This window comes from Athene cunicularia (assembly GCF_003259725.1).
Source record: "Athene cunicularia isolate RWA chromosome 3 unlocalized genomic scaffold, athCun1 chr3_part1, whole genome shotgun sequence".
In the NCBI taxonomy this organism is placed as follows: domain Eukaryota; kingdom Metazoa; phylum Chordata; class Aves; order Strigiformes; family Strigidae; genus Athene; species Athene cunicularia.
In genome coordinates this window covers 4,035,133-4,061,777 of record NW_020799097.1, presented here as the reverse complement: position 1 = coordinate 4,061,777, position 26,645 = coordinate 4,035,133, and the positions used below count along the sequence as shown (strand labels likewise).

At 40.9% G+C, this 26,645-nt stretch overlaps 1 protein-coding gene across 1 annotated transcript in view; it reads right to left on the bottom strand.

Moving 5' to 3' along the window:
* PKHD1 (PKHD1, fibrocystin/polyductin) overlaps positions 1-26,645 on the bottom strand; it is a 265,500-nt gene that overhangs the window by 115,595 nt on the left and 123,260 nt on the right. Inside the window, exons 40-47 of the mRNA XM_026846419.1 lie at positions 23,435-23,460; positions 22,615-22,727; positions 20,576-20,675; positions 19,059-19,193; positions 15,739-15,874; positions 13,037-13,283; positions 1,325-1,502; positions 612-807 (exon numbers count right to left, since the gene is read on the bottom strand). Of these exons, the coding sequence (XP_026702220.1) occupies positions 612-807; positions 1,325-1,502; positions 13,037-13,283; positions 15,739-15,874; positions 19,059-19,193; positions 20,576-20,675; positions 22,615-22,727; positions 23,435-23,460 (1,131 nt within the window). The remainder of the gene's footprint in view (positions 1-611; positions 808-1,324; positions 1,503-13,036; positions 13,284-15,738; positions 15,875-19,058; positions 19,194-20,575; positions 20,676-22,614; positions 22,728-23,434; positions 23,461-26,645) is intronic.

Here is a 26,645-nt window from a genome sequence, read left to right as displayed (position 1 = left end):
CCTTATAAAATCGTTTGCATGAGAACGGGAATTGCAGAAAATGTCCAAAATTTAAAAGAATAAATGACATTTGAATATCGTAAATATCTGAATTGCTAAAAAAAAAAAAAAAAAAAAAAAGAAAAAAAAAAAAAAGACAACAAACTCAGATGTAAAGGTGTCTTTCAAAGTTTAGAGTCACAGGAAAAATTCTCACACAGTAATCCTATTGCCTTCAGTGGGCTCAGCCTAGAGAGATTGCACATGATTTATTAATGATACATGTGATGTGGGACCAGCTGACAACAGAGATCATTAGTGGAATTTAATGCTTTTTCCTCTCCAAAACACCAGTTCAAATTCAACTGATGTCACATCACCCACTATTTATGATCCATTCCTTTTGTTGATAGATCAGGCATCAGATAGATCAGATAGAGATGGACCCGATGTGCATGCATTTACCTATTTGATTCATCTTTTTTGAAGGACCTCTTACTTATTGAAAAACCACTGAACGATGGCTTTGTGCCTGAGATCTTATGTAGTTTGGAGGTTTAAATTAAAAAGACATCAGCTCTGTCACTGTTCTTGAACAAAAAGGCATATTGCATCCCTCGTATTGTGCTTACCCAAATAGGTTATCTTCCTCAGTCTGCTGTCAAGGTACCAGTCACAGCTCCTATGATGTTCGTACGAAGGCAGCGATTGGAGTGGCTGTCCAGTCCGTGTCCCACAGGACACCACAACCTCAGGATGGGCAGGAAGATCCTTGTGTTCCACCAGCAAGTAATTCCCAGTTGTGAAGTTGCTAAATGTCACTGAATACTAGAGAAGAGGGAACCAAAATAAACATGCCTCTGTCTGTGATTAGAGCTCCACGGAGTGTGGTATAAAGGGGTAAAGAGGATGGTGCTCCTCACGGGCAGCATATTCTTTTGCAAAATGTGCATTGGAAACATGGAAGAGAGACGTAAAATTCAGCAGAAGGTGACAGTGTATGCAGACAAAATCAGCTCCCCTCATCACCTTGGAGAAGGTGCAGAGGAACAGTGTCTTCTGAAAACCATGTTTCAGTACGTCTTAAGGTAGTAATAATTTTGTTGATTCCTAAGCACCACACTGAACTTTCATCTAAGACATCCAAAATCATCTTCCTGCTCCAAGTTACTGTTGAGAGCTTCAGGGACCAGGTCATCGTATCTAAGCCCTACATATAAATATACAGACATTTCCTCAGTGCACTTAACACTTATTTTCCTCTCTCTCTGTTCGCCCAGAAAGATGAGAGTATAATTATCTCTTCCAAATATAATTTTGAAATTATAAAAAATTCCCATATTACCTGGAGCTGTTTGCTGACCGAAGGGTTGTCAAATGTCAATGCATAAGTCTCTTTATCCAAAAGGAGAACCATCCAGCCATACAGGTTTGATAAAGTATCAGGGACGTAATTGACTGTGGTTGTCTTATTCCTACTGTCGGTCACAGTTAAATTATAGGGAATGTCTGGAGCGTCTTTTCTGGAGGAAAAAAAAAAAAAAAAATCACATTTTTTTCACTGAACTCTGTAATTTTTCAACATTTACAGTTCTGGTTTTATTTGAATTACAGTAGTACAAGCTGTCTCTCTCTCAGAATGTGACTTCATTTGTGTAGATCTTTACAATTACAGTAAGAAACGATCTCTGCCTGAAGTGCCATAAAAAGAGAAAGAGGGAAAGAGAGACAAAGGGTGGAGGAATAAAGGCACAGAGGAGCAAAGCTTGTGCCAAAGCAGAGCAATGGCCAGAGCCAGGGTACCAACTCCTTCACTGTCAGAGTATCTCTCCATCCACCAGACTCATGACCTTCACGTTCAACTTTTAGGATCTTCATCTTGGTGAAACGTGATAGTTTTCTGATTATTCTCTCACATTTGAGTGGTCAAAAGTTTCATCAAGGCTGAAAGTGTAAAAATCCTGTGTAATTTTAAAAGTTGCTCTGCACCCAGGATACGAAGCTGGGGCTGCTGCAAACTGATGAATTCCGTCACAAAATGGGTGAACATTTAGTACAGCAGTTCTTCTGAGCATCCAAATGAGAACTCAGACCCCTTTTTCACTAGAACTTTGCACTCCTAATTTCTGTCCAACTTAGAGAAAACTCACTGAACAGTTCAACAGTAATAATGGTATCATGAGTGGGCATAAGCCTTTTAGATTTGAGGCCTCTGGAGTCCTTTCTCTACTAAAAGTAGGAAATAACACGGTGTAGCTGGGATGGGTATAACAAACCACCTTGACTTCCTTTCCAGAGGCAGGGTCTGTCTTTTTCCTGCACATATTTTTTTTTTTTTCAAATTATGCTAAACTGAGCTTGATTATTTGGGTCTGGAGATACAGAATACTTCAGGAACTGCTTTGGTGAAGGCAACAAACTACACGAAGGAAAAGATAAAGCTGAACTGCAGCTAATCCTTCCGATGTTCAAACACTGAACATCCACTGTCTCTTCATGTTTGATTGATCAGGGACACCTGATCATAAGCTGCTTCTTCAAAACAAAGATGTTACCTCTGGTCCTCAGCATCTTCCATTCCTGCAACACCTCTTGAAACTGATGGAAACCATGGTTGAAACTATGTTCTCTTTAGCTACACTGTGTTACCACTTCACATCTGGAATGAGACTGGGAAGGTCTCTTCTCTTTCTAGAGGCAACAAGAAGCATCATGCTCCTCCAGAGAATGTCAGATGTGAGGCAGGCTAAAATGTCCTCTGGAGCTGGTGTTTCTCCGTGGCCTGAATGAATTTGGGTGACAAGACTTGCACATTAGAAATTGCATTTTGATATCAAAGCCCAAGAAGAATAAATCCTAGCCTAAGCACCTTCTCCCTGTCCCCTTACCGCACACACATGCACAGACTGCTTAAATTTGTCCGAGAATTTAATCCATCTCATTGTGGCATTCTTCTCAGTAGCAACTGGCAGAGATTATACCTCACCCTGAGGGTGATCCCAGTTGGCTTGCAAAAGGATTGGTGCAGGGTTGTTTATGCCACTAAAGGTACAGGAGGAGTTCTGATGGAAAAACCCAAAATTCTAGCAAGGGTCTTACCCATCATCGCCAACACCTCCCATCCCTGGGCCTGCCAACACTAGATATGCTTGGAAGAATATTGGGGTTTCAGCTGCACAACTGCAACCCACAAGTCTTTTCCTGATTCTTTCATTCTTCACCTTAGAGATGGGGAATTGCTCAGGATCCACATCCCAGGACTGCAAATCTAATTCTCAGCTGTGGAGAAGCCTTTTTGTCTTGCCAAGGTACCCTGGGGCCATGATTCTGCCATAAAGATGGATGCAGCAGATTTACACATGAATCAAATGTTTCTGCAAGATCTAGGCAAGTTGGCAGTTTCACCTTTAGTCCACTTAGTCAGTTTTGGCATTTGAACTGACACTAATCTTAAAAAAAAAAAAAACAAACACACAAACCTTTTGAGCATATCTAAGATTGTATTTCTAAATATTGGAGTATTACTCTATAATTAGACATCTCAGCATGTTACCCACTCCTCCAGATTGGATATGGCTTACTTACCCAAGACAGACAGTGCTAAAACTCATGTCATCCAGCAATTTTTCCATTTGTATTTATAATTTTTGGTTGTTTTTTCCCTTTGCTGCTTTGGAGACAATACACAATTACAATAGCAGTCATCTTGGAGGAGGATTGCCTGCAGATTATTTTTTCCTCTTTTAAAATCTGTTCTGGTTTTGGATTTTATTTATTTTTTTTTTCTGTTATTCTGGTGGCTGTCACTTTGGCAAAGGACTTTCTGCATACCCAGAAACACACAGCTGAGAAACAACAGTGAGAAACAGAAGTGTGAATCAGCAGAGAATCACTCAACCGGAAGATATTGGCAGACCAATGAAACCGACTGGAAGGAGTTTATAAGGCTTAAACAGCTTTCGTACTACTAATAAACCTCCTCTTATAAGGCATTAACTGGACCAGGATATTAGGCTGCTAATTAAGCAAGTAAATGACAACAAGCACATTATCACCACAGTTATCGGGACCTGCACAGGTATTCAGGAAACCATTTCTAGCAGCAGAAGCACACCACACGTAATGTGGTGCAACATTAAACTCTCCTGCACATCAGAAATTGCTTTATTGAGTTACAGCAAGTGACGGAGACTCAGACCCATCCTCTGTGCAAGACAAATCCACGTGGTTTTGTTCTTTACTCATTTTACTCTTCATCACTGCAGAAGTCTGATGAGACAGTTTGAATCACTTTTCTCAGAGATTTCTCCCCAGTACTTCCAAGAAGCTTTAAAAACAGAGAAGAGAAGCTGGAAGGGGGAATTCTGCTGGGATACAGGGAGGGATACATGTCACCAGACTGATCTGTCGGAGAGTTAGGTGGCAACTCCACATTAACCTTGTAGATTCACTAGCTAGTGAATGTGAACTGTGTGAATCCAACTCTGTTGGGCACCAATCTTGACAAAAGGTTATAAATAGCACCCCAAATAAATAGCTTAAACTCGACAGCTAACTTCCAGATGGCTACAGTTAAATGAAATACATCTTTCCCAGTTATACCTCCTTATAACAGACAAGTCCTAGACTTCAAAGCTAGGATAGACTTTTCGCTGCTTCAGACACTTTCTTTTTCAGTTAATTGTTCTCAGACTTCGTGATTGAGAGACAGGGAGCCTTCATTGGAGAATCTTTTGTTTGAAAATGCCATTTTTTTTAATGTCAGAGAGCCTTTCTGAGAAAGAAGGCTTTGCGTGGTTTTATACCATGATGGTCTGGATTCCCTGACCTTCACCTGTAAGTTTATTCATGATCCAGGAAGGAAAGGGGACAGATTTCTTATAGCCTGAAATCTCTGGGTTTTCCTGCACCTGGAACGCCGTGACCTTGCCTCCATACTTTGCTCAAGATGTTGCCACCCACAAACAAATCTTACTCCTGAGTGCCAGCACACCAAACCAAAAATTTGGGGAGCATGAGAAACTGCATCTCTACATGGAAGTTAACTGGCACAAGACAACAACGAGCCTGAGTGTCTACGTTCCCCTTGAAAGAATGTCAGCGTGCTTGTTTTTTATACCTATACGCCAAACAGACACCAAAATGGAAGTACCCTACTAATGGAATTACCAGCCACAATTAGCACCATTTCCATTTGCCCTAAATAGCCAGCGATTTCACTGTGCCCTAAATAGCCACCAATCTACCTCTCCTTAATGTTAATGAAGCAGAGTAGCACGCACGCACACAAGTATTTCTAATTCAAAGGATCCGAGGGAGCCTGCACGCATCATTAACATGGAGAGCTTCATTATCAGAGGAAAGAGCCTTCCCCTGAACTTCCCCTGGCTTTATTTGAAAGAAACTAGGAGGCAATGGTCTTAATGCAAAATTAACCCTCACTTTAAACTGCTGGAAGCCTTTACAAAGTGTACGGAGGAAAAAAAAAAAGAAAAAAAAAAAAAAAAAAAAAAAAAAAAAAAAGGATGACTCATTGAAAAGGCTGTATTTTTATATTGAAGCAGGTTTCAATTAAGGGGCAATTTGCTTTAGAAATATGGCAGGATTACTGGATAGGACTTTACAGCCTGAGCCACAATTTACCAATTGTGATTGTATAAGCTGTTATGTAATTTAGCTCAAGTGCATTGCGCAGAACTGCTCAACGTAGATGGGCCACAAAGGATTTGTTAAACCAATCAACAACATCAAGTAGAACAAATATTAACTCTCCTGTTTATGTTTACCATTAACTTACTTATCCTAAGGGTCCATATCTCTGTGTATGAAGGCAGACGTTGTGTTTAGCTCTAAATGCTTTCTGTTTGGTACATCTGTGTAATAATCCATCATGATTATCCCTCTCTAATACAATATAGGACTGAACTTCAAATGGGACACCAAGTATCAACAGTCCTATTTACCGTTACCCAAATGGAGGCTAATTCTAAATTATGACCATACCGAACACCTTACAGGTTTGATGCTGTGCCAAAACCAGGTTCATTTTATTTTAATTACCAAGAATTAAGACTTTTCAGTTGTTTTAAATAAATGTGTGTCTCTGTCATGAGACCAAGGACATCATTCAAATCTGCCTTGTATTATGAACTCTTACCATCAGCGAGTTTTTGCATGAAAGGGTCTTTTTGAAAAGAACTAGATCTTTGTCCCTGATCCTGAGCAGCCACTATGCAATAGGCCTTCTGAATTTGAAGTAAAAGAAGAGCTGAAATCATCTCCAGGGAGCAGAGAGGGTTGTGACTGACAAGCTGAGATGGCTTCATTTAAAGTAGCTTTTGAGTTTACTACCTCAGGCTTCCTAACTCCACCCTGCTCTTAAATCACTTCCACAGCTCCTATATTTTACAGGCTGATATTTTAAGGAAAACTAAAATCAGATACAAATTTTGAGCTGGAAAGTGGCTGGTAAGCAAGCAGTTCAAACATCTGTGCAGTGTAAGCATAGCAAGTATCTGCAGAGTGCCACTTTGTCACTCCACTTATTCCATGTCAGGCAGAGTTCTAAGGCATCCAAAGTGGGTCTGAAAATCTGGACACAGGTACTCTAGGCATGGTTTTAATCCACTTTGCAATCCTCTACAAAATAACACGATTTTAGGGCTAATAATACATTATGACAATGTGTCCCAGGGTACATGGGTAAATGGAAAGGGATCCTACACTGTTCCAGAGTAAATGGAAAGGGATCCTATACTAGGAACCAGATTTAGCTTGGCTGCTTTGGAAGGATGTCTCTGATGCCAGAAATATAAGAGTCGAACCTCTGAAGTTTAGCCGATGTGCTGGTTAACTGAACAGTCAACAGCCAATTATTTAATATTTGCCTTCCACGTTACGCCATGGGAGCTCTGAGAGGGCCGAGTTATGAGTGTGTAAGCTGCCCTATGTGTGAATACAATCATGTACACAGGGAGGACACACGACCGGAGAGCAACTGAGCATGTACACATTGAAAGAAGAAGTGTGATTGTAAGGGTGTTTCACAGCAGGTGGATGTTCATCTTGAAGGCACCACAGTAAGTCAATATCAAAGGAAAAGCAAAACTAGTAACCATTTGAACTCTCTTCAAGACTCAAAGACACGGAGGTAGGGGGTATGCTATTCTTTTCACACTAACCCATCAGCAGCGGCTGGGTTTGAAGCAACTGAATGCGTGCACTACGGGAGAGGATATTAGACCAGATTTAAGAATTAAGGCTATAAAGGAGAAAGTTAATCTTTTCCTCTGCAGCAGACTAGAGAAGAGGGAAGCAATAAAAGGCTTGAACTACAAGACTGGTGCTGAGCAAGTCCCAGGTTTCTGCAGCGAGAAGGGGAAAGCAGACGAAAGGGAACAAGAGGCAAACTTCCTTCTGGTGTGCGCAGCCGCGAAGGGTTTGGAGTCCCCTTTGCCGCAAGGTGCTGCCTGGCTGCCGATTATTCTAATGCTCTCCTCTTGTAAAAATTATGCATAATGTGAAGAAACTTCTAAAGTCACTTAATCACGTTATGACAATTTTTTAATGAAAATTTGTTTTAATATTAATAGAGATTCATATTTTCATGATAATATGGGTAGCGGTGGCATTTGGAGCAGCCGTATCTAGCCTGCAGCCATGCTGTGCTGTGCCATGGCATAAGCTGTTCTTCAGACTACTCAATAACTTTCTCACATATAAATTTATAAAGACTTTTATAAGCTTCAATTACATTTTTAAAAGACATAAAAACCCTCTTAAAGGGTGCTTAAGTGACACATTAGTTTAACTTTCAACTGGACTGCATGAAGAAGGCTTTGGTTACAGCAAAGCAAGCTTGGAAATAGGTCCCTGTTTTCCTGGAAGCTGCTGTGTGAAGCAGTTCAGGACAGAGCCAAGCAATACTCAAGATAGTTGTTTTCTGTTGTTTTTTTTTTTTGTTTGGTTGTTTGTTTTTTGGGGTTTTTTTAAAGAAAAGAAAAAAAAAAGTCTTCAAAGGGTTTTTATCTACATTTTGGGGTGGGGGGGGAGAAATATGCCAATACATATATTCTGGTAAATTAAACAGCACAAATATAAAGAGACAATTACCCACATTGTAACTTAATTAAAATGGTCCCCCACATGTTTTAAGCTTGCACCAACCAGCTTCATCTCAGGCAGCCCCCAGGCAAGGGATCTTTCCTAAAATGTAGCACTGATGCAACTTCCCTGATATTGTGGAGGCTAAGGTTAATAACATGGCCATGGCCAAGCCTTGGCAGTTCTCCTCAGGGTCAGGGAATGAACCTGAGCTTGCTGGGAAAGAGGTTGCCATACTAGGAGTCCCCTCCCAAAATTCGTTTGCCTCAGACTTTAAGAGTTTCAGAGCTGGAGTCCACCCCTGAAACTCAGGGGAAACAAAAAACCCACCATCTCGAGCCCCTCACATTTTTTATTGAGGAGCACAGAGAATGCAGCACTGCAGACCAAGGGAGAGCACAGGAGATGGGACTGGTTTACTGCCTTTGCCTGAAAACTTCTCCTCGTACGATGTGACTTCACACCACAGTGAGGACACTCTTGTGCTGTCACTCTGGCCTGATGATCAGCAACTGTGGGTTCAGTGCTTAAGATCTGGGCTCAGAGGTTTGTAATCTGGTTTTCACCCTGGTTTTGACAGCACCCTCGCCTTCCTAAGGTAAAGTGGAAAGCACAACTAGCAAGTCAGAGATCTGACAGGCTACATACTCCAGGGCCTGGTAAGGGACAACAGAAAGAATTCTTCAAGAGTGATTTTTAATTCTTTGCTCATCAGAAACTAAAGAAAGCCAAACAACAGTACCTTTAATCTTTTTACTGAGATTAGATGAATCCAAACACTGCACTGTTGGGAATTTTTTCCTGTCGCCCACCTATCTTTATTCTCTCTGCTCAAACTCTGCCAGTTGCTTCCAGTCATATTTTGTTGTATTAATCCTAAACTATTTCCTTTTTATTTCAAATGCTTTTCAAATACATCTGGACAAAATTCACCTTTCTTCCTCTTCCCTCACCCCCTCATCATCTGGTCATGCTGTGGATGTTTTATTAACTTACTTTCATTCTTCCCCTCCTCCAGCTCCTTTCATTCCCCACCCTCTACCTCTACCGGGTCCCTTTTGGAGTTCTGTCCATGTGACCGAAGACTCTGACTCATCTCATTTACTTGGCTGCATGCTGACAGTCTTTCAACTTAACAGGATGGTGATTCGGCTAGTAGGAGCTACTCAGGAGAGAGGATCTGGAAGCAGCACAGAGAGGATGCTCACAGTCTCTCAGGTTACTCTGTTAAGTACATAGTCCTCAAGAGGACAGGCTAACAGCTGGCTTCTGCTACCCAGACTGCCAAGTATCTTTGATGTAAGTTGACTCCCAGCACATGCAAATGAATAATAAAGAAGGGAAAGAAAGGGTACTTGCTTGAAATAAAAGGTTGATTGAGAAGTCATTGATATGACTGATCTAAAATTCTTAAGCCGTTTCCTGAGAAGACAAATTTTAGACCAGGTCTCAAACATTTCCAGAGTTAACAACAATGATGAAGATGAACTGTTTGTACTTGTTCCTTAACCACCTTTTGATGTGAGGAGGCACAAGGTGTATTGAGCACATTAGCTATCATGAATTATTAACATTTACATTGTGGCAGTATCCAAAAGAACTAAAATCAGACCACAGGAAATGTTGTGAGAAGCTCCATCCACCCACACAGTGCTGACCCACAGATGTGGTCCATATAAACAAGGGAAATAGACACTAGGAAGTGAATTGATTTGTCTAGGACATCATAGTCAGCTGGTCCAGAAAGACATCTAGCACAGTTATATATTGTCTTCTATACCTTTTTTGTTAAATCAGAATGATTCCCAGCTCTTAATTTATTGCAGACTTTTGTTTTCATTATGAGAAACAGTAACCACATGCAAAGCCTGCAGGTAGCTGAAAGTCTTGTAGTTTTCCCCTTCAATGGAACATGTGATTATTATTTTTTTTCTTTTTTTTCTTATTTGGGAAGGGTGTGGGTTTTTTTCCTCTTTTTCTAAAACGTAAATTATAAGACAGACATGAATTATTAACAGCCCTCTGACAGGGCACTTCAGGATTTCTGCCAGTGTACTACTAACCTGAAACAGCAAAAATAGATAATAGTTCAAACCTGTACATCAAAAGAAAGTGAAATATTGAGCAGGGCACTGGGAAGGGAAGATGAGCATGGGAAGAAAAGCAGGAGTGGTGATTAGATCACAAAAAGCCTTTTTTGAACCCTTTTCATTTATGCCAGGAATTTTCAGGTGTCCTCCCTGGGTAACAGAAGTGGTGGTAGTACCTGGCCGAAGAGCATTTCTCCCCTGGATCCCTTTAGCTGCCCAAAGACAGGAACAAGTCCAGCTTGGGTAGGCAAGTGTAGCAGCAGAAGTGAGCTGGGACAACACTTGGGAACTCTACAGCCATCAGAGATGATGGGAAAGAGCTGTCTATATACCAGGACTGGGTTATTACAAAGGTGCAATATGAGGCAGTGCCAAGAGGAGGCTGAACTCTTCAAAACTATCTTTTATCCACCTGGAAATGAAAAAAATTGTCAAAAGGGGCATTCTGCTGCAAATTTATAGTAGGTATGATTTGCTGGGAGTGTGAAGAGATACCAAGAAGGACATGTACTCTACGTCATAAGATATGGTTATACCCACACAGACAGGTTGATCTCCAACAAAACTGTGTGTCATCCACTCATAGAGTGTGTAAGCACTCACAGACCTGTGGCTACACCTCCTCTGATAACCCATGCCATGGCCTGGCCTCTGGCCTTGAGGCTGCTAGCATGGCCTGGCCACTTCCACACAATAAAATTCCTTCAGCTTCCGAAACAGCATGGGGCCTCTAAATTGCCCTATTGGAAGTGGTTCCTTGGGTTGTATTGACCTCTGAATTGTACCCCACAAATTCCTTGGGTGTGGGATAGCTGTCCTGGGTCAAAACGATGCCAGGGACCATTATGAGACTTTACAGTGCGAAGAGCTGGAGCTGGAACGGGTTCAAAACAAAGTCAAAAAGAGAGACAGACTGCACTTTATATATATATATATATATATATATATATGTCTGTTTGTATATACATGCACAAACAGTCCTTGTGCTTGCATCAGATGTATTTCCCCAAAAACTTGTGCAGAAGACAGGTAGAGGAAAATCTAGTCATTCAATTTAATACTGGGACACCTAAATGCCAACTGCTGTTTAAATATGCATGAGGTGACTAAGTGCCCTTTACAGTCACTAGAAAAAGCACAGTCCGCAGAAGCCCAAAGGGCAATTCAGCTGACCAATCCCTAAGAGAAAGATCAGAGAAGCAGAAGCATCCAGTCCTGCTAGTCCCAAGCAATCAAAAAGGTTGGTGCGAGATGTCAGATCTGACACAACATCTCCAGGAGATCCTTGCCCTTCTGCCATGGAGTGACAAGCCACGGATATATCATAGGGCATTTAAATGGCACTAAACATCTCTCCATGGGCAATCAAGTCAAGGACCCAGGTTTCCACCAGCAGTAATGGAACACATAGTCAGTATCTATGTGGTGATCACACAGGTTCTTCAAGATAGTATCAAAGTTTATATGTCTTCCACCTAAGTTGAATTCACTAATTTTCAGTTTCTCGCTCACTCACAAAATCTTTCCAGGAATTTTTCATGGCTGAATAAGGTCTGAGAGCTACATCACAGGCTTATCGTAGTCCCTTTCACCCATAGAGTAATCTGTTCATTTATGCATTGAGTTCCTCTATCAAGATTAAAACAAATAAATGGCTTTTCACTGCCATTTATAAACAGAGGTATTATCACAACTGCCCATTGAAATCAAGCAGAAACTGGCATCTTAACTACTTTGGAAAGCAATTACCTATTTGCCAAAAAAACTTTTGTCTCTCAAAATAACAAAACTTAATTCTTTGGTCGTTGTCTGATCCCATCATGTTGATGAGAATCCTTAACTGTATAGACTGAAACAGATTGCTTAGGCTGTGAGTCTGGGTCAGTCTTAATAAGGTTTCATGATCTGAATTGACTAAACTCACCTCAGAGCTAGAAAAGAACAGCAAAATGAAAGACCAGAGAGTCCCGGTGAAGTGGCTAAGAAAGGAAATGCTCCAGCGGAATGGCAGAAATGTATCTACTGAAAAGTTCTCTTTTAATTAAATATATCATGAACTTATTATATCTTCTGTACAATATAGCTGTTCATTGCATGAGACATGGGCCCATGAAGACATAAAATGTTGAATCCTGTTTTAGTAGAAAACATAATACATGAATCTGATAGTTTATGAAACTAACATAGTAATGAAATCAGTTTACAAAGATTTTCTGCTTAAGACATGAAAAGCCACCGCATTCGTAATCACTTATTCTTGGGAAGTATTATTAAATTCAAACTTTTTCTAGTTTTAAACTGCATTTTATTATCAATGGGGTTGTTTCTCTCATGATCTGGAAGTATTTTGTAGATTAGCACTCAGAAAATCTTGGCAAAGTTCATAATTTGCCCACTAAATCTCTGACTGTGTCTGGGACTTGACCACTGATCTCACTTGGAACAGCTGAGTGTCAGTGTCTAACTTGAGCTGGATTCTCATTTCTACAAAGAAATGGTACTTGAAGAGTGACAAAATAGCAGTACACCTCCACCTAAAGGCTCACTTAACACTGTCAGAATCGTCTCAGGACCAGAATCAAGGCAAGAAACCAAGGAAACCAAGATAAGAAAGACAAGCATCTTGCTGAGAACCTCAGATAAAAATGAACTTGGGCAGGCCCAAGTAAATAAAATATAGACCAAAGACTGCCCTGTGTTGTCCATACAGCTAAGTTCTCCTGTCCAAAACCAGGATGACCTAATTTAGAAACCAGCAGAGAGGCAGGAGTCTTGGACCTGTGTTCAGACTCAGCATCTCTCTCAATACACAACACAGTAAGCGACGTCCATTCCGATTTTTTGGAAGTTAAAAGGTTACTTACAAATGAAGAGACATACGGTGGAAAACAAGGTCACTGCCACAAACGCTGCCACCAGAAGCTTGACTGAAGTTGGCGCTGGCTGTACAAGATACCACAAGGATATCTGTGGAAGGAAGGAGACAGCTTCCTTTCTGCCCTGTGATAGAGCCGTCGAGATCCTCAAGGATGGCAGAGTGAGGAAAAGGGAAGGACACTTGGAAAGGTGAGTTGATGAAGGTCAAACGTTCAGCTCTCACTGTGAACCCACCTGGGAGGAACAAGCAGTAGTTCAGAAACAGAGACTGACCAAGTAATAGGCTTAAAGGCATCTCTGGAGAAAAGGAGATTAAGTAACACACCTTTGCTTTCGAAAGATGCCCACTAAGTCAACAAGAGAAGGGCAGTCAGGAAAATAAAGGAAGATGGTTGTAGTAATTGCCATTGATGTGATCTGGCCAGGTCCCATCTGTCCAGAATCCTGTTGTGACAGGACTTGTGGTTACAGACTCCTCTGACCCAGGTGTTGCTCCTGATCAACATCTCCTTAGTGACTCCAAATGCTTATTCACAACTTCTATTGCCAAAAACTTATAGTCTCCAAAACAGTGATTCTTATAGATCCTTTCTGCCTTGTGTATAAGATAAAATTTTTAGTGATAAGGACTGTTTATGTGTGCGTGTAAATCTACTTGTGTGCATATGTACAACACTTGGCACAATAAAACCTTGGCTGAAAAGTGTGGCTGGAGGATCTTTTCATTACTGTAATGCAGATAGCTACAAAAAGGAGGTATAAAAAAAAAAAAAAAAAAAAAAAAAAAAAAGAATACTCATGCTAGCTAAAGCACAGGAAGATTTTTAAACACATTAATATTTCCAGAAGTGTCAGAAAAGGTTCTGCATCTGGGCTGGGCTAACCTCCAGTATAGGCTGGGCAGTGATGGGATTGAGAGAAGCTGGACATGAGCCAGCAACATGCTCTCACAGGCCAGAAAGCCAGCAGTGTCCTGGGCTGCATCGAAAGCAGCAAGGCCAACAGGCCAAGGTAGGTGGTTGTCCCCCTCTACTCTGCTCTGCTGAGACCCCCCCTGCAGTGCTGTGTCCAGCTCTGGAGCCCTCAGCACAGGAAAGCTATGGACCTGTTGGGGCAGGTCCAGCGGAGGGCACAAAAATGATCACGTGGATGAACACTTCTCCTATGAAGACAGGCTAAGAGAGTTGGGGTGGTTCAGCCTGGAGAAGAGAAAGCTCTGGGGACACTACATAGTGGCCTTCCAGTACTTAAAGAAGGCTTATAAGAAAGGGGGGGACAGACTTTTTAGTAGTTTCTGTAGTGACAGGACAAGCGGTAATGGTTTTAAACTAAAAGAGGGTAAACTCAGACTAGATATAAGGAAGAAATTCTTTATGAGGGTGGTGAGACACTGGCACAGGTTGCCCAGAGAGGAGGTGGATGCCCCATCCCTGGAAACATTCAAGGTCAGGTTGAATGGGACTCTGAGCAACCTGATCTAGTTGAAGATGTGTCTGGTCATTGCGAGGGTGTTGGACTAGATGGTCTTTAAAGGTCCCTTCAACCCAAACCATCCTGTGATTCAGTGAAAATCATTGTCCCATGCAGCATAACAAGTCAGCTTTGGCATGAGCATTCATGCACCACATTTGGTTACTATTTGACTATGATATTGTCAGTCGTAGACTCTCTGAGTCAGATTTTACTGTTCCCCTTGTCCTTTGATCTCACCTCCTGAAGTCTTTTTCTCTGTTATGTTATTGTAGGGCAGTATAACTTTATATATAAATATATTTAAGAGATAAATGCAGTTGGGATATTCTTCAAAGAGCCTTTGGGTACCTCTTCAAAGTTCAAAAGGATGCTTAGTTTATATGTTATCTTAGGCAAATTCACCTATGGTTTAGGCTGGCCTGAGGTAGGAAATTCTGCAAGGTTGTGTCATAGCTATTAAAGAAATCATCCCTCTTGAAATTTTACCTCCCAAAATGAAAAAGCAGTAACAAGTCCGCGTATAGAGACCCCTTCCACTGAAAAAATGAAATCAGTGCAAAAAATAAGGCTATCTTTGTCTTAAAAATATGTGTGGTATGTGGCTTCAACTAGGTGATGAAGCTATTTGCAAGGGAGATTGGAGAGAACCTGCAACCTAACCTCAGCCTGTGCAGAGCAGAGCAGCCAAAGGGTCTGGTTCAGCCCTCCAGCAATGTCAGCAAAATGCACACTAAAGAGGTTGAGTATTGCTGAGGACTGATTGTTATGCATATCTCCGCAATCCTAGCTCAGGGATTTTCTCAGCTCATCTGAGCTGCACATCACATAGAGTATTTATCTTGCATCTACATATTGTCGTCTTATGCCCCACCTCCCTGAAAATGGGGAAGAGCTATTATCCTTGTGTCCCAGTTGGGGAAGTGAAGTATTGAGTGACACTTCTTGTGTCTATACCCTATCTAGTGCTATGAAACCTAAGGAAAGCAGGTATGCAAATACCTCCAATCCTAGCTGGTTTCCACCTACAGCAAACATGGTGATAAAATTACAGATGCAAAACTGGGGCCAGTGATCTTCATCAGAATATGGTGCTTTTACAGGATTCAGCTGAAATATCTAGCAATGGTCGTCTGTGGAAACTATGTACTTTTAAACATCTGGATCTGAAATGGGAGGAAGTCAGGCACCGTGGAAACCCTGCGAAATAAATACCCACCTTGCCCTCGGTAACAGCCAGAACAAGCCCTGATCGCTGTGCAAGTGTTCACATCAAAGTTCCTGAAAGCTGTGTTGGAGATGAACAGCTGGTATCTTTGGGGAGACTTCAGTCCTGCTGACATACAGGTCCTATCCTGCAATGAAGAAATGAAGAGCGCTGGGAAACATATCACCATGTGAATTTCTCCAAATGTAATGAGTCCAGGATGCAGCAGCTAGGACACAGGGATGTGATTGCACTCAAGCCCACGGTTGTGGGGCAATGTGTGCTGTTCGAAGGGCAGATCTAAGCTATTGCCTGGCAAATTCTGACAAGTAACATCTGTTTAATTCACCATTTGCAGTATGTACTAGTATGACATTCAGGGTAGTGATTTCCTTGTTTGCTTTGCCCGGGTTGTTGTGTATTAGTTAAAGTTGGACATTGGAAGGGAAAGGAAATTGCACATTCCCTGGGCAGAAAGAATCCACCTGGAAGGCACAATGAGCAGATTTGTTTATGGTGCCTTTTACTTTGCCCTGTCTTGTCCAACAGGCAGGAAATTTCCCTACTCTACAAAGCTGATCAGCCTAATTTACGTTCTAAGAAAAACCTGACTGCTGAGATTCAGGGCTCTTCTGTGCGGATGGGGGGAAGCATTTAAACTAGGGTCTCGTCAAAGCTCTGGTTGACTGCAGGGTCCATCAGAACAACAAGAAGTTAAGTATATCAGTGAGAAACAGGAGAAAACATAGGACATGAAAAGAAAGAGCAAAAACCCACAAGTGATGGAAAACACAATGGAAAAACTCGATTTTGTGGTGATTGTAGGCCATGACACATGGGATGTGTACATCTCTCTGACGTTTTATCTTGGAGACAGGCTGGGAAGAAGGATGTACTCAGAGCTAGTGGGTAGCCTGGAGGGGAAAGGGTTGTCAGAAATTCGTGGTGTTATTTCTGAGGCCAATAAACACTTTTGTAGAACAACTCCCAAAAGCCATAGTAGAGAATCAATTGAGGTATCCACCCTCTGTGAAAATATCCTCTTTAATTGAACACGTAGAATTAAATGGACTTTTCTAAATAGTTTATCACTTCAAAGACATGGTGCTATCTTCAGTCTTAAGAGAAGCTCCATCACCTTTTTTACTCCAAGACCAAAACACCTGCAGTGATGGTCCTGGTTCTTGGGCTGACTCCTTCCAAGTCACTGCTAAACAGAAATCCCTGGCTTCTGGTAATGCATCAGCCAGAAAGACTTTATGTTTTTTTTACTTACACTTGCCTGTTCCTCCATACCACTCCCATTTCTATATTAAAAAAAAAAAAATAAAATATTTGATTTAAATAAATATTAAATAGAAGAAGGGTGTGAGACAATGATTCCTCCCCTGTGTGTGTCATTTCTCTCGGACCTCCTGCTTTTTCAGGAAGAAATTATTTTCCTCAACTGGCTCCACAAAGGCAATGAATTGCTTTATGAAAGTATGGAAGAGGCTTGCTGAACATCTAGGAAACTAGTGAAAGTCTTTTGGCTTTTACAGGCCCTAGATCTAGCCTTGCCACTAATATTTTTAATTGATCAAAGCCCAAATTTTTAAATGCTGATATTTCCAGAAAACAATCTTGTTTTAAAGCACGTCTTTCAAAAACTGGAAAGTCTAGCAGAGAGGAACATCCAAGGTTCCCATTAAATTAATGTCATAAAGTTTTAATTGATATTAAAGAGACATCATTATTAAAGGGAGGATTACATAAATTAAGATGTAAATTATGACAAGGAGGCTCTTATCATGAGATAATCAAAGATAATCACCCCCCTGGGGTACTGCAAGAAACAAGGCACAGCTGAGTGCCTCTAAATCTCTTAACAAGTACAACATCGGAGTCCTTCCATGGATCCTGCAAAGCAAAAACAAAGATATCCACCCTTTGCTGTCCAAGAGAAATTAATTGTGTCATTGGGATGCTGCAAGGTTGGACTGGTGAGGCGAGGATTAAATCTGAGATACATATTTTCAATAGATCTGCTACGGAGGTTTCTTTCCGTGAGCTTCGAAAGAAAACTCATTTAAAACTCTTTTTCTGCCACTCAGAGAGAAAATTAATTTCATAAACAACAGAAAACTGAGCAGGGAAAAAAAAAGCCCTCAAAAGCATGAACAAGTAACTGTGGCCAGTTGTAACTAAAATTCCATTGTTATCCGTGTTATTAATCTGTTAACAACCTGGTAGCACCCAAAGGACTTTGTCCAGCTGCCTAAAGAAGTAATGGAAGATCATCTTTACTGCATAAATGTTATATTTTGAAAACATTTTTTCCTTCTCAAGTAAATAAGCAGCATGCTGGTGTTCCAGGTGGACCAATGATGCTATGAGAGAGCAGAGGAAACCAAAATGTTACCTAGGATAGAAATCAAATCTGTTGTACCCCCTCATTATTCTCAAATCACTAAACTAAACCCAGTTGTGTATGGTTAAATGGTGTCTCTTTATTACAGTAAAAGGTATGTAGGAATTTAGGTTAGAAAAGCTTATTTAAACAACAGTTATGATTACTCTCAAAAAATTCAGGTTCTGTGAATTTCTGAGGCCATGTGATTCTTGGAAAAAAAAAAAAACAAAGATGAGTAGGGAAAAAAATTAACACTTATTGTTCTAAAATCCTTCAGCTCATGAATTGAGCAGAACTGTGATTTTGCTTTTTCCTTTTCAACATTGTTTTATAAAGAATATTCATGAATATGCATTATAATATAAAATATTTTAATAATTCCATATTTAAATAGAAAAATCAGAGTCCTTGTTTCAATTTTCTTTTTAAAAACCCTTCAAAACTTCCATACTGAAATAAAAATATATTTGGAAAAAAATGCTGATTTTTCCTGCGGAATGCAATCTCTGGTTTCTCCTCAGCTGGTGTGAATGGAAGATGTGAAAAATTTTACGTGATGCAGATGATCAAATGTTATTTCTCTTCTGCTGCTGCTGCCAGCAGAAGCATCAAAATCCTTGGTTCCAGCAGGCTGGGAGATCGGTACTGATGCTCCAAGTTTCTCTGCTCTATCATCAAATCAGGGTCCTTTTATCAGGTGCTGCTGCTACAGGCACCATCTTTCCAAGGAGTGGAAGACAGTTAGAGGACTAAGCAAACAGATCAGTGCCCAAACCTCATCCTGAAGCAGCAATTATCTTTACATACAATCTACTTAAAATCCGAGTTTTACCTTGGAGCAGGGGCTGTTCTTCTGGTTGCTTTCCTATTTCTCTAAGTTCCTATCTGAAGGATTGCTGTGTAATTCAAGAGAGGCTGAAATAGTTCCTGCAGTACTTACCTTTTGCCCGATGTGTCCAATTAAAACACTATTAGCTACAGAAGTGTTTCCCAGGCTTTCTACGATGTCGATGCCAAAGTCTTTGCAAGCATAAATCCAGAAATGTTGGAGTTCAAGGTTGCTGCTTTTAAAAATCTATATAAAAGCATAATAAGTTAATAATAATAAATACATAAAAATATTTTGGTTTATAACTGCTTTCCTTGCAATATAATACAATGCAAAAAGTGGAAGTGTATAACCACATAGAAGTGATGAACCTGCATTTAGTAATTGAGCGTCTCCCTCAATGTCTAGTTTCTGCTTTCAATGAGTAATACAAAAATATTTATATTCTATTAACTTATTTTCACGTTAAAAGAAAAAAGAACACTATGAAAGAAAATCAGAATTGAGAGTCAGAAATAGGGTAAAACTCCTCTAAATTTTCTGGGGTTTATTACTGGGGAAAAAAAAAAAAAAAAAAAGGGAAAAAAAAAAAAAAAAAAAAAAAAAAAAGAATAAAGCAGTTAATGTTTGTGGCAGAAAGATGCCTTGAATATAACCAGAGATACTGCTTACAGTCACCTAACAGCAAGAAGACTGTTCCTAGAGACAGCCCATGGAAAGAAGCTCAATATACTTAGTTATTAACGTACATTAAGTCAGTAACATACAAAGAAATTACAAGTGCAGCAGAGAAACCCACAAAAACAAAACTGCGAAACATCCTTCTGTTGTGGGTTTTTTTGTTTTTTTTTTTTTTGTACAGATCCAGAAAGAGAATGCACCGGTCTGAAAAAAACACACTGGAAAATTGGACACCTTCAAAGGAAGAGCCGTAGGATGTGTTAGACCAGAAAACATGCAGAGGGAGACATACAATCTGCTCAGGTCATCACATGGGCGAGATAAGAGGATCACAGCCACTAAGCACCAGTATGGGGAATAAAGTATCAGCTATTAAAGGGTGATGTGGGGTTTTTTTAGTCAGATCAAGTAACAGTGAGCCACCAGAGCTGGAAAGCGAAGCTGGATGAATTGGAAGAAAAAACAGTGCACATTTTTAACAAGGATGAAAAAAATCCCATGGAAATCAGTAACTCTATGAAGGTAACAGATCCTCTACCAAAGCTCAGATCCAACAGGAGGATTTTTTTGGCTGCATGATCTAGTGGAAGGTGTCCATGCGCATGGCAGGGGGGTTGGAACTGGATGGTCTTCAGGGGCCCTTCCAACCCAAACCATTCTATGACTCCGTGGTTATAGTGGCAGACATATGCTAGATGATTACGGAGGACACCGGCTGTTGATGAAAGGAATACTGAATCTGCACTAGAGCAGTAAGAAGAGCTCACACAAATTGTGTTTCTGGCTTCATTACCAAAATAGAAGCCTCCATCTGAGGGACATGGACGTAAAGGTACAAGAGCTCTGACCGTAACTGTGGCCTATTTGAAGTCTTACAAGATGAAGTCAGTGTAGAGGTGATATACTTGTAAAGTTCCTCAGCATCACAGAGGACAATCAGTGCATACCTGTGCTCCGCCTTGGCTGCTCCAAGCTGTGAAGTTGCTGAACTGAACAGGTCTGTTTGGGCTATTGGGCAAATATTCTGGGTACACCAGCAACCCATACCTGTTTAAGAAAGAAAGCAAAGGACACGGTTTCTTTGAAGTGCCTGAATTCATGAGCAGATTTTCACAGAATCACTGAATCATCTAGGTTGGAAAAGACCTTGAAGATCATCCAGTCCAACCATTGACCTCACACTGACAGTTCCCAACTACACCAGATCCCTCAGCACTGTCAACTTTACTCTTAAACCCCTCCAGGGATGGGGACTCCACCACCTCCCTGGGCAGCCCATTCCAACGCCCAACAGCCCCTTCTGCACAGAAATCCTTCCTAACATCCAGTCTAACCCCACCCTGGTGCAGCTTGAGGCCATTCCCTCTTCTCCTATCACTTGTTACTTGGTTAAAGAGACTCATCCCCAGCTCTCTGTAACCTCCTTTCCGGTAGCTGTAGAGGGCCAGGAGGTCTCCCCTCAGCCTCCTCTTCTCCAGACTGAACCCCCCCAGTTCCCCCAGCCGCTCCCCAGCAGACCTGTGCTCCAGACCCTGCCCCAGCTCCGTTGCCCTTCTCTGGCCACGCTCAAGTCATTCAATGGCCTTTTTGGGGTGAGGGGCCCAAAACTGAACACAGGAATCGAGGGGCAGCCTCACAAGTGCCGAGTTCCTATTCATCATTTTGATATCCAACATTTTAAATCTGTAACAGTTCTCTGCATGAGATTTTATCATTTAGTCCAATATCAAAAAGTGGTGGATAGCAATGTTTGTTTTAGGCATCTAATCATGAGGGAGAGCATACTTACAATTTCTTTTCAAGTATTTTCATATTTAGCCATGAGAAGGCTAACAACCAGTGTATGGGACCACTGTCAGGTGCTCTCTGCAAAACCCCCCCACCATGCTCATGAGCTTCCAACCAGTGGTGGCTTCAGCTGAGCCTGACATGAATCTGGACAGATAAGGCTTTGCTAGCTCTTGGACTCAGCTAACTTGTAGTACGCTCCAAGCATAAGTGTTCCTGACTGCAGTCCTTAGTTTGACCTTCTCAAAGATTTTAAATCCAGATTTATACCCAGATTTCCTCAAAATTCAGGTGACACCATCCGCCGACTTTTAGCGCAATGTCATTTTTTACTGTCATTTCTGGTTTAGGGAAGTACAGGGAGGAGCTATGGGAATAACTGTGATATGTAATGTCTGACATTCACACAGCATCTTTTATCCCATTGGACTGCAAAGTGCTTGGTCTTCCATTTCAATCTACTTAATCAAAAGCCATCTCTAAGGGTTAAGTAGTCATGCTGCTATGATATAAAGTATTAGTGGGTAAGAAATGCCACTTCAGGTTGTCTAAGCTTGTCTCTAATGGTGACCTAACCATGATGTCAAAGGAGTGTAAGAAAGAAATCCTATATCTGTTCTCCTGCATGCCACCCTTTTCTGCTCAAAACATCTGGTATAATTAAAAACGAGCTTTCAGTTCAACACATGAGCCCATACTTCAATGCTGTGCTGTTAAATGGTTGATGAGGAAACATGTTAAATGTGGCACCTTAAACTACATCAGGATCATTTAAACAAGGGGCTAAAGTGGAGGAGCTTGTTACCAGCACAGGGAAATGCTGCAAGTTAACAGACTGGGTTTGTGAATGAAGAAGAAAGGACTGTATTGAAACTACTAAGGAAACCATTCACAGCCAGGCCCTGCAAAACAGCCCCAACCACAGTGGTGCCAAACACTGATTCTGCTCCGCTGTGGAGATCTCTGCTTACAGGAAGGACCCTAAAAGGGTGTAAAATGTAAAAACAAAACAAAACAAAACAAAACAAAAACGACAAAAAAAACCCACAAACAAACCCAAAACCAAACAAAAAACAAAAAAAAAAAAAAAAAACCAAACGTGAATGTAGAGGTAAAGCCTTTCTGCTCATCCCTGCAATTACAGTTAGCACTACCATGTATAAAAGGAAAATCTCTTTAACCAAAAGTCCCCGGGTACCTTGTGCAGGAATGAGCTATGTTCTCACTGAAGGACAGGAGAGGCATTTTGGATGGTCCCTCAGGGGAGAGATGAAAGAAATAGCCGTACCCAGCAGCACACACTGTGTTACCCTGCAAAGAAGCATATGTGACCGTGGGGAAAAAAAAAAAAAAAAAAAAAAAAAAAAAGATTACCACAGATTTCTGGAAATTAAAATAAATTTAAGAAAAAACCCAAATTAAACTCCCAGCTGAACTCCATTCAAATTCTGGTGAGTGTGGCTGCCAGAAGCTGATACCTGTTTCTGTGTCCTCAATCTTGTCCTGTTTTTGCTCCATCCTTGGGCCAGTCTTAAAAAAAAAACTTATTCTCAAGCCACACAACAAGGGTTGGCCAAGCAATAAGAAAGAAATGATAGAGAAGTGATATTGCCATAATTCTTAAAATATAGATAAGAAAAATGTGTGTGGAAAACTTCTTACCCCTATAAAACCCTCTCCAAGTAGGAAGACGATGTCATGAAAGAAAGAACTAAAAGAAACAACTAAACTTACTCAGACCTTTAGTAAATGACTTGTTTTGGATTATTTTTCACAGGGCAAGTGAATAACCATGGGAAGATGTGCTGTAAGGTATTGTCATTTAATATCTCTTAATGAAGAAATCACAGAGTTTAATTCTTTGTATTATTGCAAGAGGTGAAAAATGAGTGGTCATAAAGTCTGCCTGGCCTTAAGTTAGGAGTTCGGTACTTAGAGACTCTGTAGCAAGTGGGTTATGTGGGTTATATACAGTGGGTTAGGAGCTTTTCTACTCTGGGAGAAAAACCTGGGTTTACCTTCTTCATTTCAACAGCGGCCAAGCCTAGTGTCGGATGGTGTCCACATAGCAAAGTTTTGATGTGTGCATCTGGGCATGATCCCTCTCACCTACCTTAGATGTGTAAAAATTTGATGCTGAAGTCCAGGCCAGTAAACCTTTCCCTTTCCAGTCTATTCTTAGATAAGTTTAATTGCCCTCTGGAGGTATCTTGTTCTCCAAAGGGAGTCTAAGATGAAATTTCTTGCAGAAAGCAGACCTTGTTCTCTAAGACTGGGTTTCACACCCACCACTACCATTCATAGGTCACTGGACAGTGTTAAAACACTAAAGATTTTTTGGTCCCTGATGGTCCAAACCAAAGCTAAGCCTGGTGGCCTAGAGGTGAAAGCTTCCACATACCAATTACTTTCTTCTGACCCATCCAAGTGTGTTCCCTGTAGTTATGATCTCTGACATCTGTCAAGCAACAAAGAGGTATCAATACCCAAAGCACTGCTTTCTCTATCCCCTGGTAAAACTGCTGCTTTTTCCGAAAGTGCAGCCGCAGACCCTTTTCCTTTAACAAAACACTTCTGCAGTCCAGTCACATTATTTCCAGGATCTTTTACTTGAGACTCCAATCGTGCGTTCTACAGATGATTCATAAGGAAAAAAAACCTGCATATTTATTCAGCCAGCTAGTGGCTGGAGGGCAGGGGTTTTAGGCAAGCAGGGAATTTTGTGTGGAAATCAATTCTTTGTGGAAGTCAGTATATTACGAATGTCCGTGCAACCAAAATTCCAGAGAGAAATTACCTCCCTGAGCACGCCAAATACCTGGAGGTATGCGCTGCAAGTCAGTAAAATAACGTGGCTGACGTTTTAAGTGTCTCTTAACTGTACAACACTGCTAATGTAAATATTTCATGAATTTCTTTTAGATAACCAGGGCTCAAACTGTTGACCATAAAGATGACATTAAAGCTCAGGAGAGAGTGTGCCCAGCACCACTCCCCCAGTTTCAGAACCTGGCAGGGTGGAAGGAGCAGCCCCAAAGGGCTCACTTCACTGTGCCCTCACCTTGTAGAAGGTGAGGATCTTGGTAGGGATGAAATAATGAGAAACAATTGATGTCAAACAGATACAGCCTCACCTCTTTGGTACTGCAGAGAATGCTGCATTGGGTGATACTGAGAAATAAACCCATTTATCAACAGCGTAAACCATCAGTGAATCCTCTGACATGGAAACATGAGCTGATATCCACCCCATCCATTCATTCATTCAAGCTGTTCCCCAGCTCTCAACACCAGGTGAAGAAAGGAAAGGGAGGATCCCTGCTGAATTTCTTAAATCAAATCTGCATGTTGCTATGCATGAGCACTGCGTGTTGGTTCTGGGATTAATGGGCATTGAATGTTTTTGAATAGTAAGTTACTAGAAAAGGCCCAAGACCCACTGGACCCAAGAGAACCAAGAGAAAAAGGTTAATTTTTTTTTTTTTTCCTGTACACAAAAATAAAACCAGGGACATAAGTCATGCACTTCAGCGACAGAAGGGCTGATATCAAATAGATGCATCTTCAGTTCCTCATGCTGATAACATTTAAAAGGCAAGAACCCAGCCTGCTAATGAACATGTCTTACGACACTAAAAAGTCATAACCACTGCTTCCATGCTTTATTTAAAAAAAAAAACAAACAACAAACAAACACAAAAAAACAACAACAACAACAACAAAATAATAATAATTTTTCTGTATAAAACTTTATCTAACACCCTGATTCACAAATGCTCTTAAGAACTTAAATCAAATGGAAACCAGTTCGAACTGAGTCTCTGAATGTCTTTGTAGTCTCAGGTCTGAGGGACTGCTGTGTCTCAACTTCAGCACCATTTAGGACACCACTGATTTTCAAGGAAATTTAAGCTCTTCAGTCACTGATGCTAATTTAGGCTCCCAAGTAAATTGAGCAGTTATGAAAATACTATTGCAGGACTCACTGTGGAAAGCTTAACCCATCATGCACAGTTTAGACTTAGAGCTCTCTGTCTATCTCAGTTGTAATCTTTGCCTTAAAGATTGCAGCCCGTCAGTTTAAAACCAGTAATTGAAAGATGGCAATCTGAAAGCAAAAATCAACCAAACACAAACCCCAACACTGACCTAACAATAAAATCTAGAGGGGGAATTTTCTATTTTATGTCACTGCCTGGAAACCAGGCAGTGGGAAGATGAGTCTTTCCCATTACATTCTTCAAACTTCCCCATTAAATTAAGATTGTAAATACCTAAAAACCAATATCTAGTTCCTGAGCCATTTGATCAGGATATGATCAAATATGCTGAAACTCTGTAACATCATGATGCCCGTGCTGGTCCAACATCCCTTGCATTTAGTGATTATTATTGTACAAAGAAAAAGCCACGACACAGGTGTTTTGCTTGGAAGAAGTGTGTCTTTTTCTCTTAATATCCATGTCCTTTCATGGCTTCTGCTGAACACCGCCTGGTGCTGTAGAACAGTAAGTGCAGCTAATAACAATTTTAAGACAGGCAACTTCGTATTTTCCTTTTTCCTGCTGCAACGCCTCAAATACCCCACTCCGAGAGGCTGCTGACAATGAGGTTTACCAGCAACCCTTCAAGGGCCATCTGCTATTCTGCCTTGAGTAACGCACCTCCGGAGAGCAGACTTAACCCTGGTGTTCGGGTACACAGCCACTGATGGAGTTTTGGGCATATCTCTGAAGACATGTGAACCAAGAGAGCTAAACAAATGTGCTGAAAACCGACCACAGTCAGTTCACATGTTACCCGTAGAGATAATTGCAGCAAACCTTTTCAAAAGCTGAGCCACTGGCGATTGAGTAGACAGCTCCAGGGTAAGTCAGTGCATGATAGTACAAAACTCTGTGTTTAGTGGAGCTGAAATTCATGTGATTCTGCCTAGTTGTTGTATTTTTTAGCCATATTTGATGGTCTTAAAAATGATAAATATGCCCTTGAGGGAACTGCAGAAAAGTCCTCTCCTTCTTCCTAAGTACTATTGTCTTTATACTAACATAGGAAATGTGTTGGTCCTTTTTTCACCTTCAAATTTTTGTGCAATTCTTTCCTCTTGGAACAGAAGCCCGGGAAGCGATTAGGTCTTCACGTACAGTTAATAATTGCTTTGGTTTCTGTGGGTTAGCAATAGAACAGGTTAGGATTTTTTTTTATTTTTTTTTTTTTTTTTTTTTAAAT